Genomic DNA, 23,732 nt, shown 5'->3' on the forward strand with positions numbered 1-23,732 from the left:
TGGTCAGTTTGCTGCTGTGGGGCTAGTGATAAATACACCAACGAGCATGTTGCAGCCTGGAAGTAGATTATGTAATTTCTACAGATTTTTATTTTTGGTCTGCACAGGATCACTTATTCTTGCTATTTTTGCAACGGGCAAGGGAAAGCAGGTATCTGTTCCATGCTTTTTCTCATTGCTGTTATTTGTTTTGTTGCTTGTATCGTGTCTTTTGAAGTGGTAGAAATCCAAGCAATAAAATTTAAAAATCTAAACTGTTAGCCTGCTTAGATACGTACTTCCCCCCCCCCACTGCTTTAAATATGTGAATTTGGAAAGTCTAATAATAATCACACCCATACAACCCACCCCGGTAATAGAGGGTGACCTTAGCTTAGGGTGAGCAGATAGCAAGTGTGAAAAATCAGGACAGGAGGTGGGGGGTAATAGGAGCCCATATTTAAAAAAAAAAAGCCCTAAATATCACAACTGTCACTATAAACTCGGGACATCTGGTCACCCTACCTTAGCTAATATAAATGTGTCAGTAGGCTACTACTGTGGCATTCCAAGAATACTTTAAAATGGGATAATCATAAAGCAGTAGAGCATTCTGTCAGCATTCAAAAATGATAAACTGGGAGCGGCAGTGAAGGCATGTGCCTGGGTTTCTCATTGCTAGAGAGTCAGTATCAGTAACGTACAGTGCCCCAAAACATCATTTGAATCTCTGTCATTTTGGGGTATGGGCTGCTGAGTCGGAGGTTTAGAGCTAAAAAAGTCATTGTGTATGTTTAGAATCAAGGCCACGGACTTATATCAGAATTGTAGCCTGAATTTCAGGGACGGATCATAGGCATCTCGTTATGGAAATCCCATAGGTTTGCCAATATAACTTCTTTTTAAAACCGTTTTCAATAGCACAATCACAACCATGATTGTATTTACCTTCTGTAAGCAGGCTGGTGAAGTAGAGACTGTCTTCTCTGTAGGTGTAATTACAAATACTACTACTTTCAGAAGCTATACAGAGATGTCTACGCTACACTTTACAGCTGTGTGTGTTAATATGATAAAATACAACTAAAAATTGAAGGTTAGAGGCATAGCCTATGTGGATGGAACTAGAATTTGTGATAGCCCTGATCTTAACATTTGTATTTCACATAGGTGGGGCATTACAATGTGGTTTATAGACGGGCCCAGCATTAATATGTCTTAAACTAGTCTCATTAGTCACTCAACATTAAGTATATAATCTTAAAGAATAAGTGAGCAAGAGTTTAAAAAAACAACAACCAACACTGCAGATGGGGAATGAGGGAGTCCCTGTCCTTAAGACCTATCTTCTAATTATGGGGGCTTTATCAGAGCCTCTAGTCATTACCATCAATAATAAATAAATAAAAGTGAAGGCTGCATTATGGCAGGCTTTGAATGGTGGTAAAGCTCCAGTTAAACAATGTTTGCACAGGGCATGGTAGTGTAAATCTACTCTTAATGTGTGTGTGAAACTAACAGTTTAGCTGCTGCACCACTGCAAACTTCCAGTGTTGATGTGCTGTATTGGCACAGTTTAACCTCCTGCAAACTGTGGCTTATACTGGAGCAGGGTTTACAGTCGAGCCGCTATGTTGTTGTAATAACACTGGTGGTTAAAACCCTAACATAAAGAAGCCCCGTAATCTGTGTCCCCAATTCTACATGCTGGGCCACATAGATCGCTCCTCCATGATCGTGCATATGACCTAGGCTCGGGTGTAATGGTCCACCCAGATCGAACAGCTTGCAGGATTGGGACCAAGCTTAAAATAAGGAGGTGTAACAGACAAAAGAAGAAAATGGGGAAGAACAGCATTCTGACTGCTGCGTTGTTTTGTTGTGTTAGGAAGGTGTTTTGCTCTTTTGCAATATTAGGTAGAATGTTGGTGTTTTTAAAATTCTCTTCCGTTTTCTCAGCCCTGCGGTACAGAAGTGGTGACTTGTTTTGTATTGTTGTATAATCTGATGATAAAATAAATAGTAATCATAACTTTAAAAAGTAACACCCCCTCTCTCCCTGTTAACCCTTTCTAAAGGCAGCTCTGCAACTGTTCACACAAACTGTGGTGTAACAAGAAAGGTGAAGTTTCTGCTTGTAAGAGGCTAAATTAGCTATAGTCTGTGATAGAATGCCTAGAAGGGCTTATTAGTTGCATAACTGTCTTATATTGAATGCTACTTTGAGCTTTAGAATTCTGCTGTAGTTGTGTTCCTTTACTACAACAACAAAATACCCCAACAAAGGCATGTTTACACCTTACTAAAGAAGTGAAGATCACAGATCAGAAAAGAATAACTACTTCCCACACAGACACCCTCTTCTTCTCCACACAGCTTGGGCTCTCAGCTCCCTTTGAGAGCTGGCTTTCCCAAGAGCACAAATTCATTGCAGTTGCTCTCTGACCAGTATTTGTTTGCAGAAAACACGTGTGTACAGTGAACCCTCTTGGGTGTATTGCCCTCTGCATGCAGACTGTTGACCCATTTGATCAGTTTGGGAGAAATACCAAATGGTATTTTCAGGCACATGACTAGCTGAACTGGTCTTGCTGGCTCAAATTCCATATTGTAATTGATTCTTAAACTGCTTTCCATTTTGGCAACTTAAAAAAAAAAAAAAAAAAAAAGCTATAGTGTCTCAACGTAATTAAACTGAAACCTAAATAGCATATCTTTCTTCTTGAGGGTATATGTTGCAGGCTTTGTTGTGAATGAAAGTTCTGGGTAAGGCTACGTTCAGGCTTTCACAAAAAATGAATCTCCTCTTTTCACAGGCTTGTAACCAGTAGAGTTCTAGATCTCTTTGACTCTGTGACTTGCTGTGTGACTTTAAGCCTGTGTTGGCACAGCCCCCTGGTGTAGGCACAGCCTAGCCGACAGAAGGGTTTTTTTGCCAGTGTAGGAACACAACCTCCCTGAACATTAGTTCAGCTGACAGAAAGCCTCTTTTGTCATCAAAGCTGCATCTATATGGGGGTTTTGTCAGAATAGCTGTGTCACTAGAAGTGTAGTTTTTTTTTTAACAGCATTAGCTATGCTGTCTTGCATGTAGACCAGACCTAAAATACCTTAAGCACTTCTGAAAATTCTTAAACCGAGTCCCATTTTCAAAAGTGACTTGGCACTGAGACTTATGTACCCAACTTCCATAGCCCAAGTTACTTTTGAATATGGAAATCGGGTGCTTGAAAATGTAACCCAGTGAGTCTCAAGCTTTTTTACTGGTGACCCCTTTCACATCGCAAGCCTCTGAGTGCAACCCCCCTAATAAATTAAACAACCTTTTAATATATTTAAAACCATTATAAATGCTGAAGGCAAGTGGGGTTTGGGGTGGAGGTTGACCACTCACGACCCCCCCATGTAATGACCTTGCGACCAGGGGCGGCTCTACGTTTTTGGCCGCCCCAAGCAGTCATGCGCAGGAGGCGCCCCGGAGCCGCGGGAGCAGCGGACCTCCCGCAGGCATGACTGCAGAGGGACCGCTGGTCCCGCGTGGCTCGGCTGGACCTCCCGCGGCTGCGGACGGTTCACGGGTCCGGCGGCTCCGCTTGAGCTGCCGCAGTCATGCCTGCGGGAGGTCCAGCCAAGCCGCGGGACGAGCGCCCCCTCCGCAGTCATGCCTGCGGCAGGTCCAGTCGTCCCGGGGCTCCGGTGGACCTCCCGCAGGCATGACTGCGGCAGGTCCGCCGGCCCAGCCTGCCGCCCCCCCCGGCCGCAGGGGACGCCCCCTAGATTTTGCCGCCCTAGGCACCAGCTTGTTTTGCTGGTGCCTAGAGCCGCCCCTGCTTGCGACCCCCTGAGGGGTCCTGACCCCCAGTTTGAGAACCCCTGATGTAACCCTTAACCTTTCCATGCCTCTGTTTTCCCTTCTGTGTCCTTATCCCCCTTTCTAAAACATATTGAGACTTCTTGATGAGAAGAGCTATAAATGAGCATTAGAATGAGAGATTTCTAATCAGTGCTGGAACTTCCCAGCCTTGGGCTTAGCCCAGAGGTTTATTTTAGTTTGCAGTTTTTGGGAAATTTGACTTAATCTGCTCTGGATTTACCAGAGAGAGGGAACGGGGGGTTGTTTTGGTGGTGGTGGTGGTTTTTGTCTTCCAGATCAAAAAATAAAAATCTTTTTGGGTACAATACATGGGAAAACTCACGCCTGACCCGGCCAGCTGTGAAGAATTTTGCAGAACCTAACAAAAATGACCCTGCCCTTTGTGGCAGAGGGGGTTGGAAGAACTTCCCATTCTCTGTTGCGCAGGCACTGGATAGCGATAGGATAATTTTTTAAAATACCTTTTGCTCTTTGTTCAGCTCCAACAGTGCCCTTTCCTTCTGAATTCACTTTCAAAGGCAAGGAACAAGTTACTTCCTACTTAAATATGATTTCCCCACAGTTCTTGTGCAATCCCTTATTTCACAATACACGGCTTTTGATTTCTGTATTCCATGTCCATCCATCCCCTTTTCCAACACTCTGCCAATGAACATCTTTCCCTCCTGCTGGACAAAGCACATCACTGATGCAATCCAACTGCTTTCCTTCATTCTAGGGAATGTTTGGCTGCTTCTTGCACCCAGATTTCCTCCCCCCCCCCCCCCCCAGCCACCCAGATCTGCACTAAGGCTGCTAGAGGAGCTTTTTATCCATATGCCTATTGCACCCCCAGCAAGACTTCTCTCTAAATTACTGTGTATCCAATTCTTTGCCCTTGAGGCTGCTCAAGGAAGAGAAATGCTACAGTTCTTGTGTGCCTGAGCTCAGCGATCTTCTGAGAAATGCTAGTTAGAATGAACATCGTGTACTTTATACACGAGAGTTAGTTGCAGGATTGGACTGAGAAGCCATTTCTTCAGGGGCTTGAGCCACGTGTGAATAGAGAGAGAAAATACCATAAATGCTTCTCTCCAACACACCTGTCTGCTTCATTGCACGGTGTAACATTGCACTCAGGAAGCCGTAATATCATTTCAGAGCAGATTTTTAGCTGAACGGTATCTTAGGGCTTGTCTGTGTTGTGGAATGACCACGTGGTAATTACACAAAATGAATCAGGTGTGCATCAGGATTGTCATGGCTAATGTGACAGCTGGCTGGGGTTAGCTAGATGGAGCACTGGGGCACAGCAGTGTTTGCAATCCCCTCACCAAGCTGACACCATGGTGAAATTGCTTATGGTGCAATGGTGATAAATGCTCATGCACCAATGCAAGGAAAGGGTACAAATGTGCCCCCTCTCTCTGAGGGAGGGGGAGGGAGAGAGAGAGAGATAGAGAGAGATAGATAGGAGGAAGTGATCCCCAATGAGAGTTTGACAGACCTGCCTCTCTCCCACATCGCCACCCTCAAGCTGCTCTTGGGCTGTACAAAGGAAAGAGATTGCTGTGACTTAAAGCAAAGAGTACTCATGAGTGTTAATTATGCCAAGTTTACCCTGTGGTGCTAAGAACTTATTTTGGGCAAGTGCCATGTGTACCCTGACATTATTTAAGTGTTACCCAGGCTTTATAAAGCAGAGACTCTCTCTTAGCATGTACCCTGCAGCTGGGACACAGCTCACCCTAACTTCCTTTTCAGCACGGACTTAACAATTCTATCTTGAGGGCGAGACCTTCAGTAAAGAGCCGTCAGGATTGCTGTTCCCTCTGCAGATGAATGTGGAGGCTGGTTGGAGCACCCTCCCCCTCCTGACTCCAAGATAAGCCAACAAAGAGGGTTATCGGCCATAAACTTGTAATGCTGAAAGAGGGCTGAGACTCCGTTTTGCTCAGGTCAGCAATCTAGAAGCTTGCATGATGAGAAGAGTTTCACATTGTGTAAACACCATGAACCGTTATCTAAAACGTCAATATTAATTGGGCTCCTCCATCTCCTGCTAATAGTGGTCACCTTGATCTTAAAGTGACATTTGTAACTCTTTGCTGTTGTTTTTGTTTTTAAAATAAGCTATATAAGTCAGGGTGGAAAATGTCTTGCATTTCAAAAGAAAAGATGTGCTGTGCAGTGCTGGAAAGAGAATGCGTCAGGCACTTAGGTTTTCTGCCACTGGTTCTATTTGCACTGTGGAAACGGGGGGGAAAATATTCCATGGTTGCTAATGCCGGGGTGCTGACCTTCACAAACCCAGCCTGTTGTCCCTTCCCAGAGACACACCCTATCTACAGTTTAGAGCATGAATGCTCGTGTTGCATTCGACCGATAGCGGCAGCTAAGTGAGTCTGGCAATCAATGCTATCTTTTAATCTCAACAGGGAAGGCAGCTTTCTTAGCTGCTCCAATTAGTTCTCTGCTAAAATCACTAATGTCAGAACTTCCCAGAAAAACAATGCACGTTGAAAAGGAGTGCTTCAAACTGGACCCTGATATTAAAAGGTCTGGCACTTCTGTTACCACCAATTACAGTGACAGGTGGTGTAGTGCAAACACTTCTGACTCCTGCAGTTCCTGGGCTGGCTCCAGTCTGCAAACCATTTTCAGGCATAGTAATCATAGAACTGGAAGGGACCTCGAGAGGTCATCTAGTCCAGTCCCCTGCACTTGTGGCAGGACTAATTATCTAGACCGTCCCTGACAGGTGTTTGTCTAACCTGCTCTTAAGTCTCCAATGATGAAGATTCCACCACCTCCCTAGGCAATTTGTTCCAGTGCTTAAGCACCCTGACAGCAAGTTTTTCCTTATGTCCAACTTAAACCTCCCTTGCTGCAATTTAAGCCCATTGCTTCTTGTTCTATTCTCAGAGGTTAAGAACAACAATTTTTCTTCCTCCTCCTTGTAACAACCTTTTTACATACTTGAAAACTGTTATCATGTCCCCTCTCGGTCTTCTCTTCCCAGACTAAACAAACCCCATTTTTTTTCAATCTTCCCTCATAGGTCATGTTTTCCAGACCTTTAATCATTTTTGTTGCTCTTCTCTGGACTCTCTCCAATTTGTTCACATCCTTCCTGAAATGTGGCGCCCAGAACTGGACACAGTACTCCAGTTGAGGCCTAATCAAAGCGGAAGTATTACTTCTCGCGTCTTTCTTACAACGCTGCTGCTAATACATCCCAGAATGACGTTCACTTTTTTTTTTTTTTTTTTTGCAACAGTGTTGACTCATTTAGCTTGTGGTCCACTATGATCCCCAGATTCCTTTCCATGGTACTCCTTCCTAGGCAGTCATTTCCCATTTTGTATGTGTGCATCTGATTGTTCCTTCCTAAATGGAGTACTTTGCATTTGTCTTTATTTAATTTCTTCCTATTTACTTCAGACCATTTGTCCAGATCATTTTTTAATTTTAATCCTACCTTCCAAAGCACTTGCAACCCCTCCCAGCTTGGTATCTTCCACAAACTATATGTGTACTCTCTATGCCATTATCTAAATCATTGATGAAGATATTGATCAGACCCAGGACCAATCCCTGCAGGACTCCACTCGTTATGCCCTTCCAGCATGACTGAACCTCTACTACTCGCTGGAAATGGTTTTCCAACCAGTTTTGCACCCACCTTATAGTAGCTCCATCTAGATGGTATTTCCCTCGTTTGTTTATGAGAAGGTCATGCGAGACCATCTCAAGAGCTTTACTAAAGTAAAAATATACCACGTCTACCGCTTCCCTCTTAGCCACAAGACTTGTTACCCTGTCAAAGAAAGCTCTCAGGTTGGTTGAACACTGATTTGTTTTTGACAAATCCATGCTGACTGTTACTTATCACCTTATTATCTTCTAGGTGTTTGCAAATTGATTGCTTAATTATTTTCATTAGCACTGGAAACTGAGGGTCAGTTTACACTTGCTTAAAAAAAGAGCACAAAGCAATGGTTGAAAAGCCCTGGCTTTGCCTTGTGCTCACATAGTTAAGTGTGAAGGGCACAGAAGTAGAAGTTTTTTTTGTTTTTAGTCAACACACTGGCCCTGAATTGCACCACTGTGTGAGCCAGTAATGTTATCTTCTACATGCAGATGACTGACAGCACGCTAGACTATAGTCAGGCTCTTGCACTGTACCTCGATTCTTACCAGCTTTATGGGATGCTGTCCAGCATTTAATGATAGACTGATTCTAAAGAATACCCTCTCCTAGAAACCCTTCTTGGCACGCTCCAGCTTTGTGTCAGGTTAACTCTAAAATTGAACTTTAAATGTTAGACCCAAGTAACTAAACAGTCACACAGAGCGACTGCACTGAACAAACTGTAATTTGTAGCCTTAAAATAGCTTCTCATTTTGAATAGCTCAATAGAATAGTAATTCTCCACATACTGATCTCTGACTCTTTCAAAGATTTATTTTAAACCCCAGCTGCTTTGGAATTCCTGCCGTCGTCCCTTCTTGCTAGACCAGAGGGCTAGGCAAGGCCACTGGTCCCCTCTACCTGTTTCTGATGGCTTAATTGAAGGCATTCCTTCATATGGTTGCCTACCGACTACAGCTGTGTGGGTGAGACTTGCCTGCTGATAAGAAGTTCTAAAACTTCCCAGTGAACTGAAATGTAGAAGCACGATTTATTAACTGCTTAGCTGAGCGCTTCATTCTGCGCTTGTCTCGCCAGACGCAGGACTTCTGCCACTTTCATTCAAACAACTGGTGAATAAATCACCCGCTCTTTACATTCTTCTGAGAACGGAAGGAGAAATTACATATCTGTTTAAAATGTGGATGTAACTGTTGGTTTAAATACACTTAATGTGCAGAAAGCACAGGGTGTCTGGAAGTTTTCTAGCAGAACCTTCCCCCATACTAAATAGTGTGAGATGTTGGCCTTCAAATTCAATAGGCTTTTTGCAACTGGGACAAGAGCCTATTTTTCTAGTAGGTTTGTGATGCTAAATAGTATTTAGATGGGAGGCTGCCAAGCCTTGCGTCTCTCTCCATGGCACCTGTTCCCCTCCCATTGTGCTGAGGTGACTTTTTTCTGGTGTTTAGACTGGGATGGAAGGACACCTCTAACATACTGTTACTAATTAGGATCAGACTGGCAGATTCAATATGAAAGCAGGAAGACCACTCTGAGGGAAGTGGTTGAAATTGAGTGCAGGTGTCCTGGCAGGGGTCACTTGATCAAGACTGTTGTCAGTTATATGCTCGGAAATCCCAGTCTTAACTAACTAGACAGTTAAACTGTTGTAATTCGGGGTGAAATCTGCTTCTGATTTTTGTACTTCACAACACCCTATTGGATGTTGGGAGGATAAACTTCAATACTTATGAGGTGATCAGATGCTCTGGGTATAGAGGCCAGATAGCTGGATAGTACTTGCAAGCAACTGTATGTACCTCCTTTTAGGGCTAGTCTACACAGGCAGCGCTTTAATGTGCCTTTTGTGGTTGTGGCGCAGCGCTGGGAGAGAGCTCTCCCAGTGCTCTTAAAAACAAAAAAAAACAAAAAAAACCCCACCTCAACAAGGAGCATAGCTCCCAGCGCTGGCGCACAGTTTACACTGGTACTTTGCTGTGCTGTACTGTGCTCAGGGGGGTGTTTTTTCACACCCCTGAGTGAGAAAGTTGCAGTGCTGTTAATTGCCAGTGTAGACAAGCCATTAGCTCTGAAAGGATTCACGTGGGCATGTCCCTCAGTTCCAGATAGATGGAACTTGTTGGCAGATAGATGCCAGTTTTCAAATGATAACTGTCCAGTATTTGAATGTACACAGTGTTGTTGCAGCCATGTTGGTCCCAGGATATTAAAGACACAAGGTGGGTGAGTTAATATCTTCTATTGGACCAACTTCTGCTGGTGAGAGAGACAAGCTTATGTGCTGACATGGAGCTCTTCTTCAGGCCTGAGAAACTTAGACCATGTCTACACTAACAAGCTTACAGCTGAACCAATGCAGCTGTGCCACAGTATGATCACGTGTGTAGCAGCTCTTGCTCGTCAGCATAGAGCGCTCCCTATCGACATAATTAAACCACCCCCAACCAGCAGAGACACTCTCCCACGGATAGTGTTGTCCACACTGGTGCTTCTATCCATGTAACTTATGTCACTCAGAGGGGTGAGGTTTTGTTTTCACACCCCTGAGTGACATAAACAGAAGTGCTGTTGTAGACACAGTCTTACTCACAGTGTCACAGCTAAATACAAGATAGGGCAGATTGTTATGCATAAGCACTTAATGCATATTTCATGAGACCATTCAAGGTGAAGAGGCGCATTAACACCTGGGAAGGTGGAGGAAGCATCTGGGTGAGTTTGTTAGTAGGTTATAGATTGGATTTATGGCTTATTACAACAATGTCGCTATTCAGTCCATGATTTTTTTTAGTGTCTAGCAAAGTTAAAGTATTGAAGCATTTTAATAACTATCTCTGTCACTTCCAACCTGGGGCCAGTTCAGCCTACTAACCTTTAGGGTCAGACCCCTCAAGTTGCATTCCCTCGAAGCATCTAGTCATTGAGCTTCAAAATGGCTGCTGTGATTGCCTACATGGGGCTCACAGGAAGACGGTGAGTTCTAATAGAGCACAGAAATCTGGGTTCTGTTCTTGGCTCTCCTTTGAACTTGCTGTGATTGTCTAAAAGTCACTAACCACTGTGCCCCAGTTTATTCATCTGTGTTAAATGTGGATAAGACTTAAGCCTCATGATTGCCCCTCGAGGAAGGGAATTCATTAATTTTTGCTAAGTGTTCTGAGATCCACAGACAGCAGGTGTTACTGCAGAGCAAAATATTGCTGTATATTAAGCACTTGCTGCAGAATTATCTGTCTCACTGGCATGTAAAGCACTTTGGGATACCCTGAGTACTTGATTAGATAATAATGTGAGCGTTGCTTCACTTAATCCCGAGCTGTTTAGTATTGTTTGACATGCTGTACTGTCTGCTATATAGGAACCTTCCAAAACCACTAGTCACAATTTTATTGTCTTGACTATACCAAGAAAAAATACGGAGCAGATTATCGTAAGAATCCAGGTATATAATTCATTTTCCAGTTGTATCATTGCCTTTCTATTCTCTCTGTAAGCTTATGTGTGGATTTTTTTAAACAATGAATAACTTGGGGTTGCAATGTTCTATGCATCTTAAACCCTACCTAAATACCAGGTTTTTAAAAAAGAAAAGCTGAATAGCATGTGTGCCAATCAATCTCTTATTTTGTACAGGAATGCTTTATTTCTAGGCAATGTAGGAAAAAATGAGAGATTTAACTTTCAACATACTCTTTTTTTAAAAAATGAGTACGTGTCATCTTGTAGAAGTGGGTATATAAGCTTCTTGTGCTAAATGTACTTTCACCACTGACAGTATTGTATGAAGCTGAGATTACTGATATTAATGCTTAAAGATTTAAATATTTTGATAGCTTTAGCTAGTAATGTACACTTGCAAAGCATGTTGCTTAGTAATGGTATTCACTAACTCCAGCTTGAATCTCTCTAGTGGTGGTTTATGTGGTGGTTTATTTTTTCCCCTGTACATGTCATGGGTATTTTCTTTGTCATTTCCTGTGACCTATTGCAGCTCCATTTGTGAATATTTAGGCTTAAGGATTCTATGTATATCTGTAAACATCAGTTTCACTGTGTGTACACACAAACTGATGAAAAAATATTTCCATCAATGATTGACATTTACAGATAGGCAAAGTAAGAAAAATGCTGCTTGAGCACTTACTAGAGTTTGATTTTAAGGATATTTACTTTGTATATTTTCACATGTAACGTTGACCCCTTCCCCATCACTTTGTGCAATTGTGAAAATTTAAATAGATAAAAATAGAAAATTGCTTAAAATAAACATTGATATTCTCTGTCAATTACAAAAAAAATTAAAATTGAATTCTGTAACTAGTCCCTGGAAGTTTATAACCTCATGTGCCTTAAGCATCATTTAGATATACTCTTTCCACTTATAAGTCTTTGATAAAAGTGTGTGTTCTCTAGCAATGACTTTTCAGCTAACAGATCTCAGAGCTTGACCGCTGAAAGATCATAAGAAGCCAAGCTGAGCTTGGAGCATCTGCAGTTTTGTTTCAAAGCACTAGGAAGGGTTGTTTCACATGTTTGCCATTGACTAACAGAACTTGTATGGCCTTCAGTAATACAGCTGGCTTTAACATATTTGAACCTTGACTTCCACAAGTGGTGTGCTTGCCTTACCGCAGTTTGGAGATGTGGTTAAAACACCAAAATCCCATCAACAAAGCAAGACTAAATGTGCTAGAATCAAGTCTCCTGACAGGGTTGTATTTGTAATGAAAATAGGCCTTAAGTTATAGAATTCCTAGAAAAGTCTTCTAAAGTGTGACTCTGTATACATTCATGCACCCCATATATGTAGATGTGATTAACTCATTTTACCATGCACCTTTGACTGCCCTCTGGCATTACTGACATTTCCAAAACCCTAAGCAGTTTAACACTGCTGCCCTCACCCCCGTGTATTGTTTAAGAAGGTAGTGCCTCTATTATAACGACGACAGGCATGTTATTCAGCTTGTGCTGAGAACTTTTATAGTGCTCCATGGTGGGGGAGAAATTGTCTGATTCAAAGGCTAGATTGTCTTCCATCTGGTGGCAAAGCTCTAGAGCGCAACCAGCCATCAGTTTGCTTGATAGGCTGGCTGCATGTATGGCCTGTACGGTGCTGAAGTCAAGTCTCTAACGGGGGGAGTTTCTCATAGTTCATGGGAAGCAACTCTTGTCAGGTGAGCCAATCGACTCCTTTTCTGGAAGCGGCTGTTATGTCTGGCTGTATAATGATTAGCTTCCTCTGGGTATAAAGCAAGTTTCTGAGGAGTTGTGCACACTTTTGCAGTAAACTGGCTACCAGGGGCAGGGCTTAAATTCAGCCAGAACTGCCCAGAGCAGAGTTCCAGTAAAGGAGCTTCACAGCCCTGCGGGTTTGAAAATAAAGGCCTGGCATGTCCCACAGGGCTAACGCCCCTCTGGAAAATACTGAGAATTTAAGCTCTGACCGAAGGTGATGGTTTCCCAACACCGGTACCGTAGAAGGGGTTAGAAGTGGAGATCTTAAAGAGTAGAGGAATAATTATAATTGGGAACGATAATACGTGATGCTGACACAAAAGAGCTAGGTACAGTGTGTGCTGTGACTTATTATAAATATACATTGTAATACAAATGTGGCTTATTAGCCTGTCGCAAATTGGTAGGGAGGAGGCGAAGGAGCACCTAGCACTCTGGAGAGAGTGACTGTATATTTAATTGCTAATGGACCTTTTCAGAGAGTCTGGGCTCCTATTATTAGAAAACAAAACGTAGGCTATTACCTGCAGGATTTGGAATGAGAGTCTGTCATGCTGCTGTTGACCTTCAGTTTCTCACATTAATTTGTTTTAATACTAGTGAGATTTACCTGCTGTGTAAAGATTTACTTAAGCAATACATTTTTCAGTAAGACTTCCAGAGTGCCACCTTCTCTTGGATCGCAGAATTTTTAACAGCTCTGGCTGTTTCTGTAGCAGCAGCTAGTGTTTAATTGCATTAAACCCTTAAGAAATGTGGCAACTCTGAGGCCATGTGGGTTACCATGCTGCAACAAACATCTGGGGTGACTCATGCCCATTCTGGGCCGGTGGCTGTCCAGTTGTTGTAGCTGTCTAAAGATGTTACAAATAAGCAGCACAATTTTTGTATATAAATATATATTCGCATGTCTTCAAGACATCTTATAAAGGAGGGGAAGAATGGTTATCCTTGTTCTACAGATGAAGAAACTGAGGCAGGAAAAGTGCCCAAGGTCACTCAGCAGAAGAACCAGGAATAGAACCCAAGTCTCTGGGAGGCCAGTGCAATGATCTAGCCACTAGGCAGCGCTACCTCCCCTATGACTAATGTTGTGATGTGTAGATCTCAGGTAAAATTTTCAAAAGTGGCTAAGTCCCATTTTCAAAAGTCACTTAGGCACTTTTGAAAATGTTACCCCTAGACCAAAGTCAGTGTTTAATATGACTAACACGGAAAAGATCTGTATTAAAGTACCCTTTAAATACACTGGCCCTTAGCCTGGGTATATAATTCCTATTTAACATCAGTGAGCATTCATAGTATATGTTGAGGAGGAAATCACTTCCTAGAAACGGATGAGTCCAAAGTTCTGCAATATCAGTAGGGCTGTACAGTGGTTTGCATAAGGGATGTTCCTTTGCAAAAGCGTACCTGATGTAGAGCTGTGGGAGGAACCAGCAGGGAGTTAACTGCTTGTGGAAACCACTTGTCTCAGTCTAGAGATATGAAGGTCAGTGACGGCATGCCCAACAGTGAAGTATAACAGGGAGCAGTTCTTCATTATATATATATAAATTTATTTCTTCACTTGCTGTTAGCAGTGGCATTCCATGAATACAAGTAACTGGCATCTTGGTTCAGTTTCAAAGTCAAACTTAGGCCTCCCATCCTGCAAAGATTTGCACATGTGCATAACTCTGGGCATGTGTACTGTAGTCCCAGACTACAGCTGGCCCCACACCCCTATTTTGGCTGGATTAACTTTTGGAGGGCCCAGGGAATTGGAATGGGTGTCCTTAAGTGAATTTGTGTGTGTGTATCGGTGGGGGGTTGAAGTGTTAGCTTACACTGAGCTTTCCACCCAACTGTTTTTAAGTTATTGGAGTTAAATAGTTCTTTAAAACACTAAGTTTGAAAGTCTGAATAAAAAATCAATTTTGTTTTTCATATAATCAGGGCTCACAAATTTGGTCTCTGTAACATTATAATCCTGCTAGTTCCTCCGATGTCAGTCTTCCAGGGTAGATAAGACCTGAATTTCTAGTAACGATTATTACAAATGGCTGTTTTTAAGATGTTGAAGTTTTCTTCTGGTCAAGAGTAGTTCCTTGTTGCTTCAGCTGGGTGACAAAGCTGTTAGTCAAACCACACTTGTCTCATGTCGGACATTTGCTGCTCCTATATAATGTCCTCTTAGTAAGGGACTTCTTTAATTTTACAAGCGAAGATTAATCTTCGGCGTTTGACTGGTTCTTGTGTTTTCAAAGCATAGAGAAAATAACCGAGCATCCACAAGGATAGACCACAGCTCCCGGTATATGCAAAAGCATATACCAGCACTGCTGTGTGCTGGAAGAGATGTCTGGATAACAACAAAACTGGAAAGCATACAAAAATGTATCTGGCTAATGACTAGTAGTAATTGTTGTATGGTGGAGGGGAGATTTGGACCCAAAATTCTTCTTCCTTTCAACAAATAGCTACTACTAGGCTACTTCTACTGTCCGCATTTCTACTGAGAGGTTATATTACTATCTGACCAGTGAAAATCTGTTCCTTACCTACCTTTCTTGGTAAAGGACACTATGGGAAAAGAACATTGCAGATAGATGAATATTGGAGACTAGAGATTTCCGGTTGTGCAAGATGGGGGCGTACACGCCCAGTTGTAAACAGGAGTCAGTTCTGCCCTAGTTGACACTCGCTGTCGAAGGCAGGTTGTGGTTCCAGACCAGTGTTCCTGCAGCTGGCTCTCTGTAACACTATGTAACGCTGGTTAGAGGTGTGCAATATTTTATGCTTTAGGAGAAGCTCTGTGCATTGAGTGTCTGCAGGATCGGGCCTTCCAAAAGTAACCCTTTAAATGCAACTCTGATGCAAATACCAGCATGCCGATGGTGTTTCCTGGAGAGAGAGATGGCTGCTGCTTCCATTTACTCTGCAAATCTTGCCACAAACTTGTATGTCTCCTGACTGGTCTTTCCCTTCCATGGACAGGGTAGCGAAATCCAGGACGGTGCCTATTTGGACGGTGAAAGCGCGTACAGTGAGTCAGAGCTGTTTCCTGATGAAGACACGATGACTCTAGCCCAGCAAGAGGTCCACCATGAGTCCGACATGGACAGTGCCATCGAGAGCGCGCAGAGCTCTGAGGCATCCGACGTGTGTGGCAGTGAAGAGAAGGACAGCGTGCTCAGTGGACTCTTTCTGCCTGTAGACAAGTGAGTGGTGAGGTGCCTGTCAAGACATGAGTCTTATGCGGGGGAGGGGAGGTTAAACCAGCTAATGGCTCTTGTTTGAGGCCTGTCTGGGCTGAGGTTCTCGGACACCTGGAATTAGGTGTCCAGATCCCTCTATTTAAAGTGAATGGGATTTGGTCATCCATCTTCCCTTGTAGCCGTGGGAATCTCTGTCCTTGTGTCTTCTGGCTTGTTCGCCTGGCTCCAGTAGGGTTAACGCGTGTCTGTGGCACCTTAGCTGGGATAGAGTCATGTTTTATAGTGATAGTTCTGGCTGCATTCTGATGGAGTTTGATCACTGCACTAATTGCCAAAAACGGGTGGATTTTTCTTTTTCACCTTCCTCTCTCCTGGAGCCCATTTGCATGAGGACTTCAGTGTGAATCCACCACACAGCAGCAGAGCTTGCAGGTCCTTCTTCAGCCTTAGTTACTCTTCCATCATACTCAAAGGATGCGAGGGCCGGGCTGAACAGGCTTTGCAGGTGTCGGTGAGGATCCTGTGCGCTGGATTCCCCCTGACGTCAGGAGGCACCGTTCAGTTTGTTGGCAGCTGGGGCGTTGCAGGCCCAGGCTTGCGATGTTAAAAAGTCATTTCAGGCATACACAAAAGGAGGATCAGGCAATTAGTGACCGCCTGTGAAACGTTTGGGGTAAGTGACTTGCCCAGCATAGTGTAGAACCTCAGTGGCAGAAGCAGGGATAGAATCCAACTCTCCAGGGCAGCATTCAACTGCCTTAATCATGACCCTCCTTTCCCTTCCTGTAATCCATACCTCGTTCACTGCACATCTGCCAACCATAGATTGTGGGAGGGATGGGGTTTGGACGGTCCCAACCACTGAAGTATTTCAGGAGTTGTAGGTCTAGATAACAGCAGAGGAGCGAGGTCTAGGACTCCAGTCAATTGTGGCTCTGGGGAGCAGTAGGCCTGGAGAAGAAGGATGACCCCATGGTTAGGATGCTAGCTTGGAGCACCTGGGTTCAAATCCCTGATCCACCATAGACTTCCCGAGTGACCTTTGGCAAGTCGCTTAGTCTCCCTGTGCCTCAGTTCCCCCTCTGTAAAATGGGTATAATACCCCTGCCCTACCTTGAAGTGGGGATCTGAGGGTAAAAACTGAGCTGCTCAGAAGCTATGGTAATGGGGGACCAGGTGAGTATCTAAGACAGTAACTGCAGCTGTTGTGTCTATATGAATTTTGGTCCCCAGAACCCTTCCATGCACAATCCTTACTGCAACCTTTAAGAACAGAAGGTGTTAAAATACTTCGCTGACTAGTTACTAATCTGTCCCCTCTTCAGGGAGTAGTAATCTGATAAATCTCCTCTAGCAGAATATAAACCTGCCTATGTGTATGGTCCAAAAATGTCCTCTCGTCTCATGAAAGACTTGAGTTGCCCTAAATTCTGGCATTGTAAATTACTGGCCATAGAAATATGAATTACAAGTGCATCTCAGCAACGGAGGGGAAAACAAGAGCCTACATCTGAAATACTGGCAGGGGCAGGATGTGAAAATGACACTTGTGCCATCCAGCCACCGTTCGCTTTGTTTAAACTTTAGATTCCAGAAGAGACCAGCTACAAATTAACGGGCCCTGCTTGTGAACTCTCACGCAGAGGAGTCTAGCTTATTGTAAAAACAGCAGTGATACAGAAACAGCCGTGTTGTCTAGGACACTTGAGTCAGGCTCCGATTTCATTCTGGCTCTGCCACTGACTTGTCATGTGACCGTCAGCCTTATTTAACCCTGTTCTCCGCCCCAATTTTTTAAAGTGCTTCCTGAGCCCTTCGGTCAGCTTTGTGTGTTAGGACACCCTCCGCACCAGAGGAGGAAGCTCGTGAACAGCAAGGGAGCGTGAGGCATTGAAAATCTAAAGTAAAGAATCTTGTTTCACTGATTGCCACATCCCCTGCCCTTCAAGGTCAAACTCGCAAAACACAAACGCCCACTGTTACAGGTTGATTGCTGTAATTGGGGATAGTTTTTTAGTAAATGGAAGTGGATCATGAAAGCTTTTGACTTTGAATAAGGAGTTGCCAACCCAAGCCAGCTGAGAAACGCTGCCTTGGGCAAAAGACAGTCTGAGGAGGAGGGTTGGCCGCCTACTCATTCTGATGTCTTGTTCAGGTCAAGTCCTCACAACCCCTCTGCAGCCTCTGACCTCTCCACCTATTCCACCGCCTCTCTGATCAGTAACGAGGAACAATTTGAAGACTATGGGGAAGGAGACGATGTGGATTATACTCCCAGCAGTCCATGCCCTGATGATGAGACCAGAACCAACGCCTACTCTGACCTTGGCTCATCTGTGTCTTCCAGGTTGCTACTGATTCTTATTTATTTTGACAATGTTTCCTTCTGAGCACGTGTACGGGGGCCGTACCAGAACTTCTTGGGATTGTCTAGTTATTTTAAAACTAAAATTTCAATTTCTGCCCACAACACTACTGGCAAATGTCTGTCTTGTAAAAGCCATAGCAACAACTGCGTTGTTTCCAGTGCCCATGATGTCAGGTCACACTGCAATAAGCCCACTAGCTTTGCTCCTAGATTGATTTTCTTTATATATTGCAATACTTTGGATTTTGCAACTATTAGAAATTGACTGACTTAAAGCTGGAAATCCGGTTAGACCTTGAGCAATGTTAGTGCTTGTGCAATGTTTGGGGATGACTAGTATGAAAGTCTCCTTCCTTTTTAGCATTCAAACACTTTGTATTAAATATTACCTTACAAAAAGACGTGTCTTGTAAGGATGGATGAGCTTGTTTTGGGGAAAAAATAAGCAGATTTAAGACATTCAGGTTCAATCTCTTCAGGAGGTACTCACTCTTTTAGTACTTGGAGAGAAAGAAGCTGAACTGCAATCAGCTGATCCTGTCTTTTCCCATTACCCTAGGCTCAGAACCACAGAGAACTGGACTCTCAGTGGTTCTGATAGCATAGACCCAGGGGTGGCTCCAGGCATCAGCACGCCAAGCGCGTGCTTGGGGTGGCAAGCCACGGGGGGGCGCTCTGCCAGTCGCCGCGAGGGCGGCAGGCAGGCTGCGGGAGGTCCGCCAAAGCTGCGGGACCAGCGGACCCTCCGCAGGCGAGCCGCCGAAGGCAGCCTGCCTGCCGTGCTTGGGGTGGCAAAATGCCTAGAGCCGCCCCTGCGTAGACCAGTGGTTTTCAACCCCATAGGAGGACACAAGCTCACTGGGGGTACACAAGAAAAATCGTGTAATAGCAGACAACACATTTTATTTAGTTAGACTTGTCAATCTAATCATGGATATATTGTGACCCTATCTCAAATAGGGGTATGCGGCAGACTGCATTATTTGGAAAGGGGTACGCAGCCTAAAAAGTTTGAAAACCACTGATGTAGCCATAGCAGAAATCATTTGCTCTTTTAGAATCCCTCCTCCAAATGGGATTTGGTAGTGTGGTAATTAACAGCACAGAGCCCATTCGGATCCCCATCTCTGCTCCCGTAGCTGGCCTTGACGGAGCAGCTGTGATGAGAGTGGCAGTGCTTCCCAAGTCCACTTACTGCAACATGAAATACCAGCAAGAGGGAAATGAATTTGAATTAGTAACAGTAGCCAGTAACATGTCTCCTTTCCCACAAACAGTGCTGGGCAAACGCCAAGGAAAATGAGGCACATTTATAACAGCGAGTTATTGGATGTCTACTGCTCACAGTGCTGCAAAAAAATAAACCTCCTTAATGACTTGGAAGCGAGGCTGAAAAACTTGAAAGCAAACAGGTGAGTAGCCAGCACCCTGTTCTCAGCAGTCCCTTTTGAAATGGCGTTAGCCAGCAGTCAAACCAACCAGAAGGGGAAACTGCAGTAATATGCCCCATCCTTTTTCTGGTTGACTTGTATCCAATATATCATATCTAGTTAGCATCAAATGCAACAGGCAGTTCTTCTATGCTATTCTGCAACAGGGACATTCAAACCTTGCTACCTTGTCTGATCTTAACAAGAACTTCTCCCTACCATCAAGAAACTATTTCTCAGTTGGAGCACTAAGGTCCTCTTCATTTTAAATACTTAAACAATGAGATCTTGAATTGCAGAGTGTGGGTGGTATTTGCCTGTGGAACAACCTCCCCAGGGAAGTGGGAAGCCCTACTGCTCAGCACCTGTGGATAAAACATGTTACATGGCTGAGATTTTTTTCCCGGAGCACGTTTCTATCACGGAGGGAGATAAGTTGATCTAATAAGTCTCTGGGATAGATCCTCAACTAGTGTAAATTGTCATAGCTCCATTGCTGTGGTCATTGATGTCAATGGAGCTATGACAGTTTACACCAGCTGAGAATCTGCCCCAGGATTGCTTGATTCAAGCAGCTTGAGGATTTTATTCACCTAAAACCAGATTTGGGAAAACAATAACCAGGATGACGGTGACTTCTTGTATCTCCTCAGGAGTTCTAGCTTTTTCCTTTATGCCTCTATTCCCAGTATTGCCACCCACATGTAGATAGACAATTGCAAAGCATTTTCCTTAAACTCTGAAGGAGTCTAAATATTTCTACAAATCCCTTGCTTATTGTGGCAATTCATCTGTGAACCTTTAGCTCCCCCTAGAAACTGAATACAAAGCTTGCCTTGTTTCATGTTCCCAGGAACCAGAATGTAATGCACTTCATCTAGTCTTGATAAGAAAACAATGGCATACTATATGTTATGAAACAGTTACAGCTGCTGTCACAGCAGTAGGTAACCTGCTAAAATGTAGAACATGATGGTTGCATCTTTGACAATTTTGTTATGAAATTTGATATTGCAGCTGACAGTCCTGAATTCAGAGTAGTGTTTTGCTTCAACAAAAGATGTGCAATCAATCTCTGACAGGGGGGTAGGGAGAGCTAGTGGGTGGGTGGGGCTGTGAGCTGCAGCAGATGCTGTACTACAGTTTCATTTTGACTCAAGCTGGCAAAAATCTTTAAATGTGACAGGGCTTTTTGTACTGAATATGGTATTCCCAAATTCATTTTATTAGTGATCACAATAGCTTATGGTACTACACCAAACTTCACGTTACATAAGAACAGCCATACTGGGTTAGATCAAAGGTCCATCTAGCCCAGTATCCTGTCTTCTGACAGTGGCCAATGCCAGGTGTCCCAGAGGGAATGAACAGAACAGGTAACGATCAAGTGATCCATGCCCTGTTGCCCATTCCCAGCTTCTGAAAAACAGAGGCTAGAGACACCATCCCTGCCCATCCTGGCTAATAGCCATTGATGGACCCATCCTCCATGAATGTATCTAGTTCTTTTTTTGAACCCTGTTATAGTCTTGGCCTTCACAACATCCTCTGGCAAGGAGTTCCATTAGTTATTAGAGTAGCTTATGATTAAACTGTGTGAGCATTTTTTTTTTTTTTGGTAAAGCAAATTAAAAGCTAAAATAAGACAGCTGTATATACTGTGCAGAACTCAATTGGCAACTAAATCGAGATTGTTACTGAATTGCACAATAACCAAATAAACTGTTTTACTTACTACATTATTCCTTCTGTCTCCATGTAGCCCCAACCGAAAAATCTCAAGCACAGCTTTTGGAAGGTAAGGCACTTGAGCTCGTTCTGTGTACTTTGAAATCATTTGTGACCCGAATTCATGCTAAGAATGAGGTACTCAAAGGAAACCAAATAGGGTGTGCAGAAGAGAAGCTTTAGGTGGGGAGGAAGTGTGGGGGAGGGGAGGAGGTTGGAAGCAGCTGCATCAGAAGAAATGGAACTTCTTCTCCTTGATTTTTCTCACTTAAGGTTAGGATTCCTCCTTCTCTCTTCCCTCCCCAGTCACGTAGCACATTTAATTCTGAGTTAGCTTATAAAACAGAAGGCAAACTCCTGTTTACCGGCATGGCTGACTTATTTCTATGCAGCCTTATTCCACGCTTTCTACAACTGAATGTAGTTCTTTGTCAGCAACTAAGGTCTAATTCTGTAAGGTCTCAATTGAGAGACTCTCCCAGCACCTCCTGGCATGAATTAACTACCCACCGATGTGGAGGAGAGGCTGTATAGGCGTGGCATTGCACATGAGTGGGAAGCCAAGCTAACTGAATTCCAAGTTAGTGTCATGTTGCTGAAAGTGTTGTAATAAAATCTGTTCTGTCCGGAGATCAACATAGCCACTTGGGAGGCTGGATTTAGGAAGAATATCACTTCTCTGATTATAGAGCTGCAGCCTTCAATATTGCACAGGTGAACGAACTCATCAGAGCCATTCTAGTCAGTACCAGGCTCTTGGAGTGGACAAGCTCGCCCAGTAGGTGAATCAGCAAGTTGTTCCCTTGTTAGGTGTTTGAAAAGATGCCATCCTGCGCTGCTTTTTTCTTATTTATTTTAACCTGTTTGCATCTTAGGCCCCAGCAGGCATTACTGTTGTTGCCTTCCTGACCTAGTTTTGTTGCCAGAGGGCAAAGGGAATTGCCCACCTGTTTAAAAATGGGCGTCACACCAGATTCTGGTCCAAGTTAAGACCAAGTACACGGAGGTGTGGGGGGAGGAATGCAATACTCTTCCTGGATCTGGTCCAGGATATCTTAATGCTGGCCCTCTTTGGGAAGCAGTGACTTTGTACATGGCATATCATAGGCATATCATCCCTCTCAAAGTTAAAGTATCATAATGTGGTGAGAAAAATCTGCAAACATGCAGCTTGTACATAGCTTCCGAACAGGTAGTTTCAAACCTGTCTTAAGTATTCTTAATTCTTGCATATTGCAATGTCACACAGTGGAATCTTCTTGGTTTTTTGGTTCCCCTCTCCTCTTCCTCCCCCCCCCCCCCCCCCCCCCCGGTAACTTTTGTGCCACTTGCTCTGCAAAACTGATAGGCTTCTGTGTAACTATGCCTATCAACATCACTTAGGTCTCACCTTCTCCCAGATTTGGCATCTAGCATATTAGTGAACATGATGCTACATGCAACTTTGACTTACATTTATTCCATGATGCAAATGTTATTGGTTAAAATTGGACTACAAAGTTAAGTGTAATCAGACTCATACATAGTTAAGTTACATTGAAGCTATTGCACAGATGTTAGCTGGGGACATTCAAGGTGCAAAGCCAGTCCACAAAATAGGAAGACTTTTTTTTTCCACCTATGCTATAAAATAATCCTTCTAATCTTCCAGACAACTCTTCCACAACAGTAACTTCAGCAGCAGCAATGGCAGCACAGAGGACTTGTTCAGAGACAGCATAGACTCGTGTGATAACGATATCACTGAAAAGGTGAGGAGCCTTCACGTCATGATTGCTAGATTCAGCAGAGCTATTGCTGGTGCAGCCGGAGACATGTCTGTCTACCAGAAAGAGCCACCAGAGGTGGCTTGTAGATATGGGCAAGTGACCTCAGTCAGGATCTCTGACGAAAAGTGAGTAATAATGGAATATCCCAAAGTTAATGTTCTCTTCCTCTCCCAAAAGAAGTAGAAGAACCTAACCAAAAAGAGAACGAAAGTACAAGCTAAGAATTCTTTATTGAAATATGATGAAGTCTAAGCTTGATTAATATGTAAGCCTTTCACTGAGCAAGAAAACGAAAAAGCAACAATGGGTCTGATTCTCACTTCCACTAAATGCCTGGTCAAAACGTAGCTTTTGTATTGGTATTTCAGTTGCACATGAGGTTGGTTTGGGGTTTGTTTGTTTTTTTTAAACTAAAGTAGTTATCCCAGTAAAACTCCTGCATGGGTACAGTTATGGAGAACAGAAAGGTGTTTTATGCCAGCATAGTTTGTTCTCCCCCTCCCACTCCC

The 23,732-nt window shown here is 43.6% G+C and overlaps 1 protein-coding gene across 3 annotated transcripts in view; it reads left to right on the forward strand.

The window, feature by feature from the left end:
* The window catches only part of RAB11FIP4 (RAB11 family interacting protein 4), a 69,528-nt gene that overhangs the window by 34,569 nt on the left and 11,227 nt on the right, over positions 1-23,732 (forward strand). For 2 of the 3 annotated variants that reach the window (XM_044983573.1, XM_044983572.1), the window contains exons 2-6: positions 15,708-15,931; positions 18,084-18,275; positions 19,574-19,708; positions 21,489-21,524; positions 23,106-23,205. In XM_044983573.1, the coding sequence (XP_044839508.1) occupies positions 15,789-15,931; positions 18,084-18,275; positions 19,574-19,708; positions 21,489-21,524; positions 23,106-23,205 (606 nt within the window). In that variant the 5' untranslated portion in view covers positions 15,708-15,788. Of the gene's footprint in view, positions 1-35; positions 152-15,707; positions 15,932-18,083; positions 18,276-19,573; positions 19,709-21,488; positions 21,525-23,105; positions 23,206-23,732 lie in introns of those variants that run through there. The other variant, XM_044983571.1, reaches the window with a different exon arrangement.

This window comes from Mauremys mutica, chromosome 12 (assembly GCF_020497125.1).
Source record: "Mauremys mutica isolate MM-2020 ecotype Southern chromosome 12, ASM2049712v1, whole genome shotgun sequence".
NCBI lineage: Eukaryota > Metazoa > Chordata > Testudines > Geoemydidae > Mauremys > Mauremys mutica.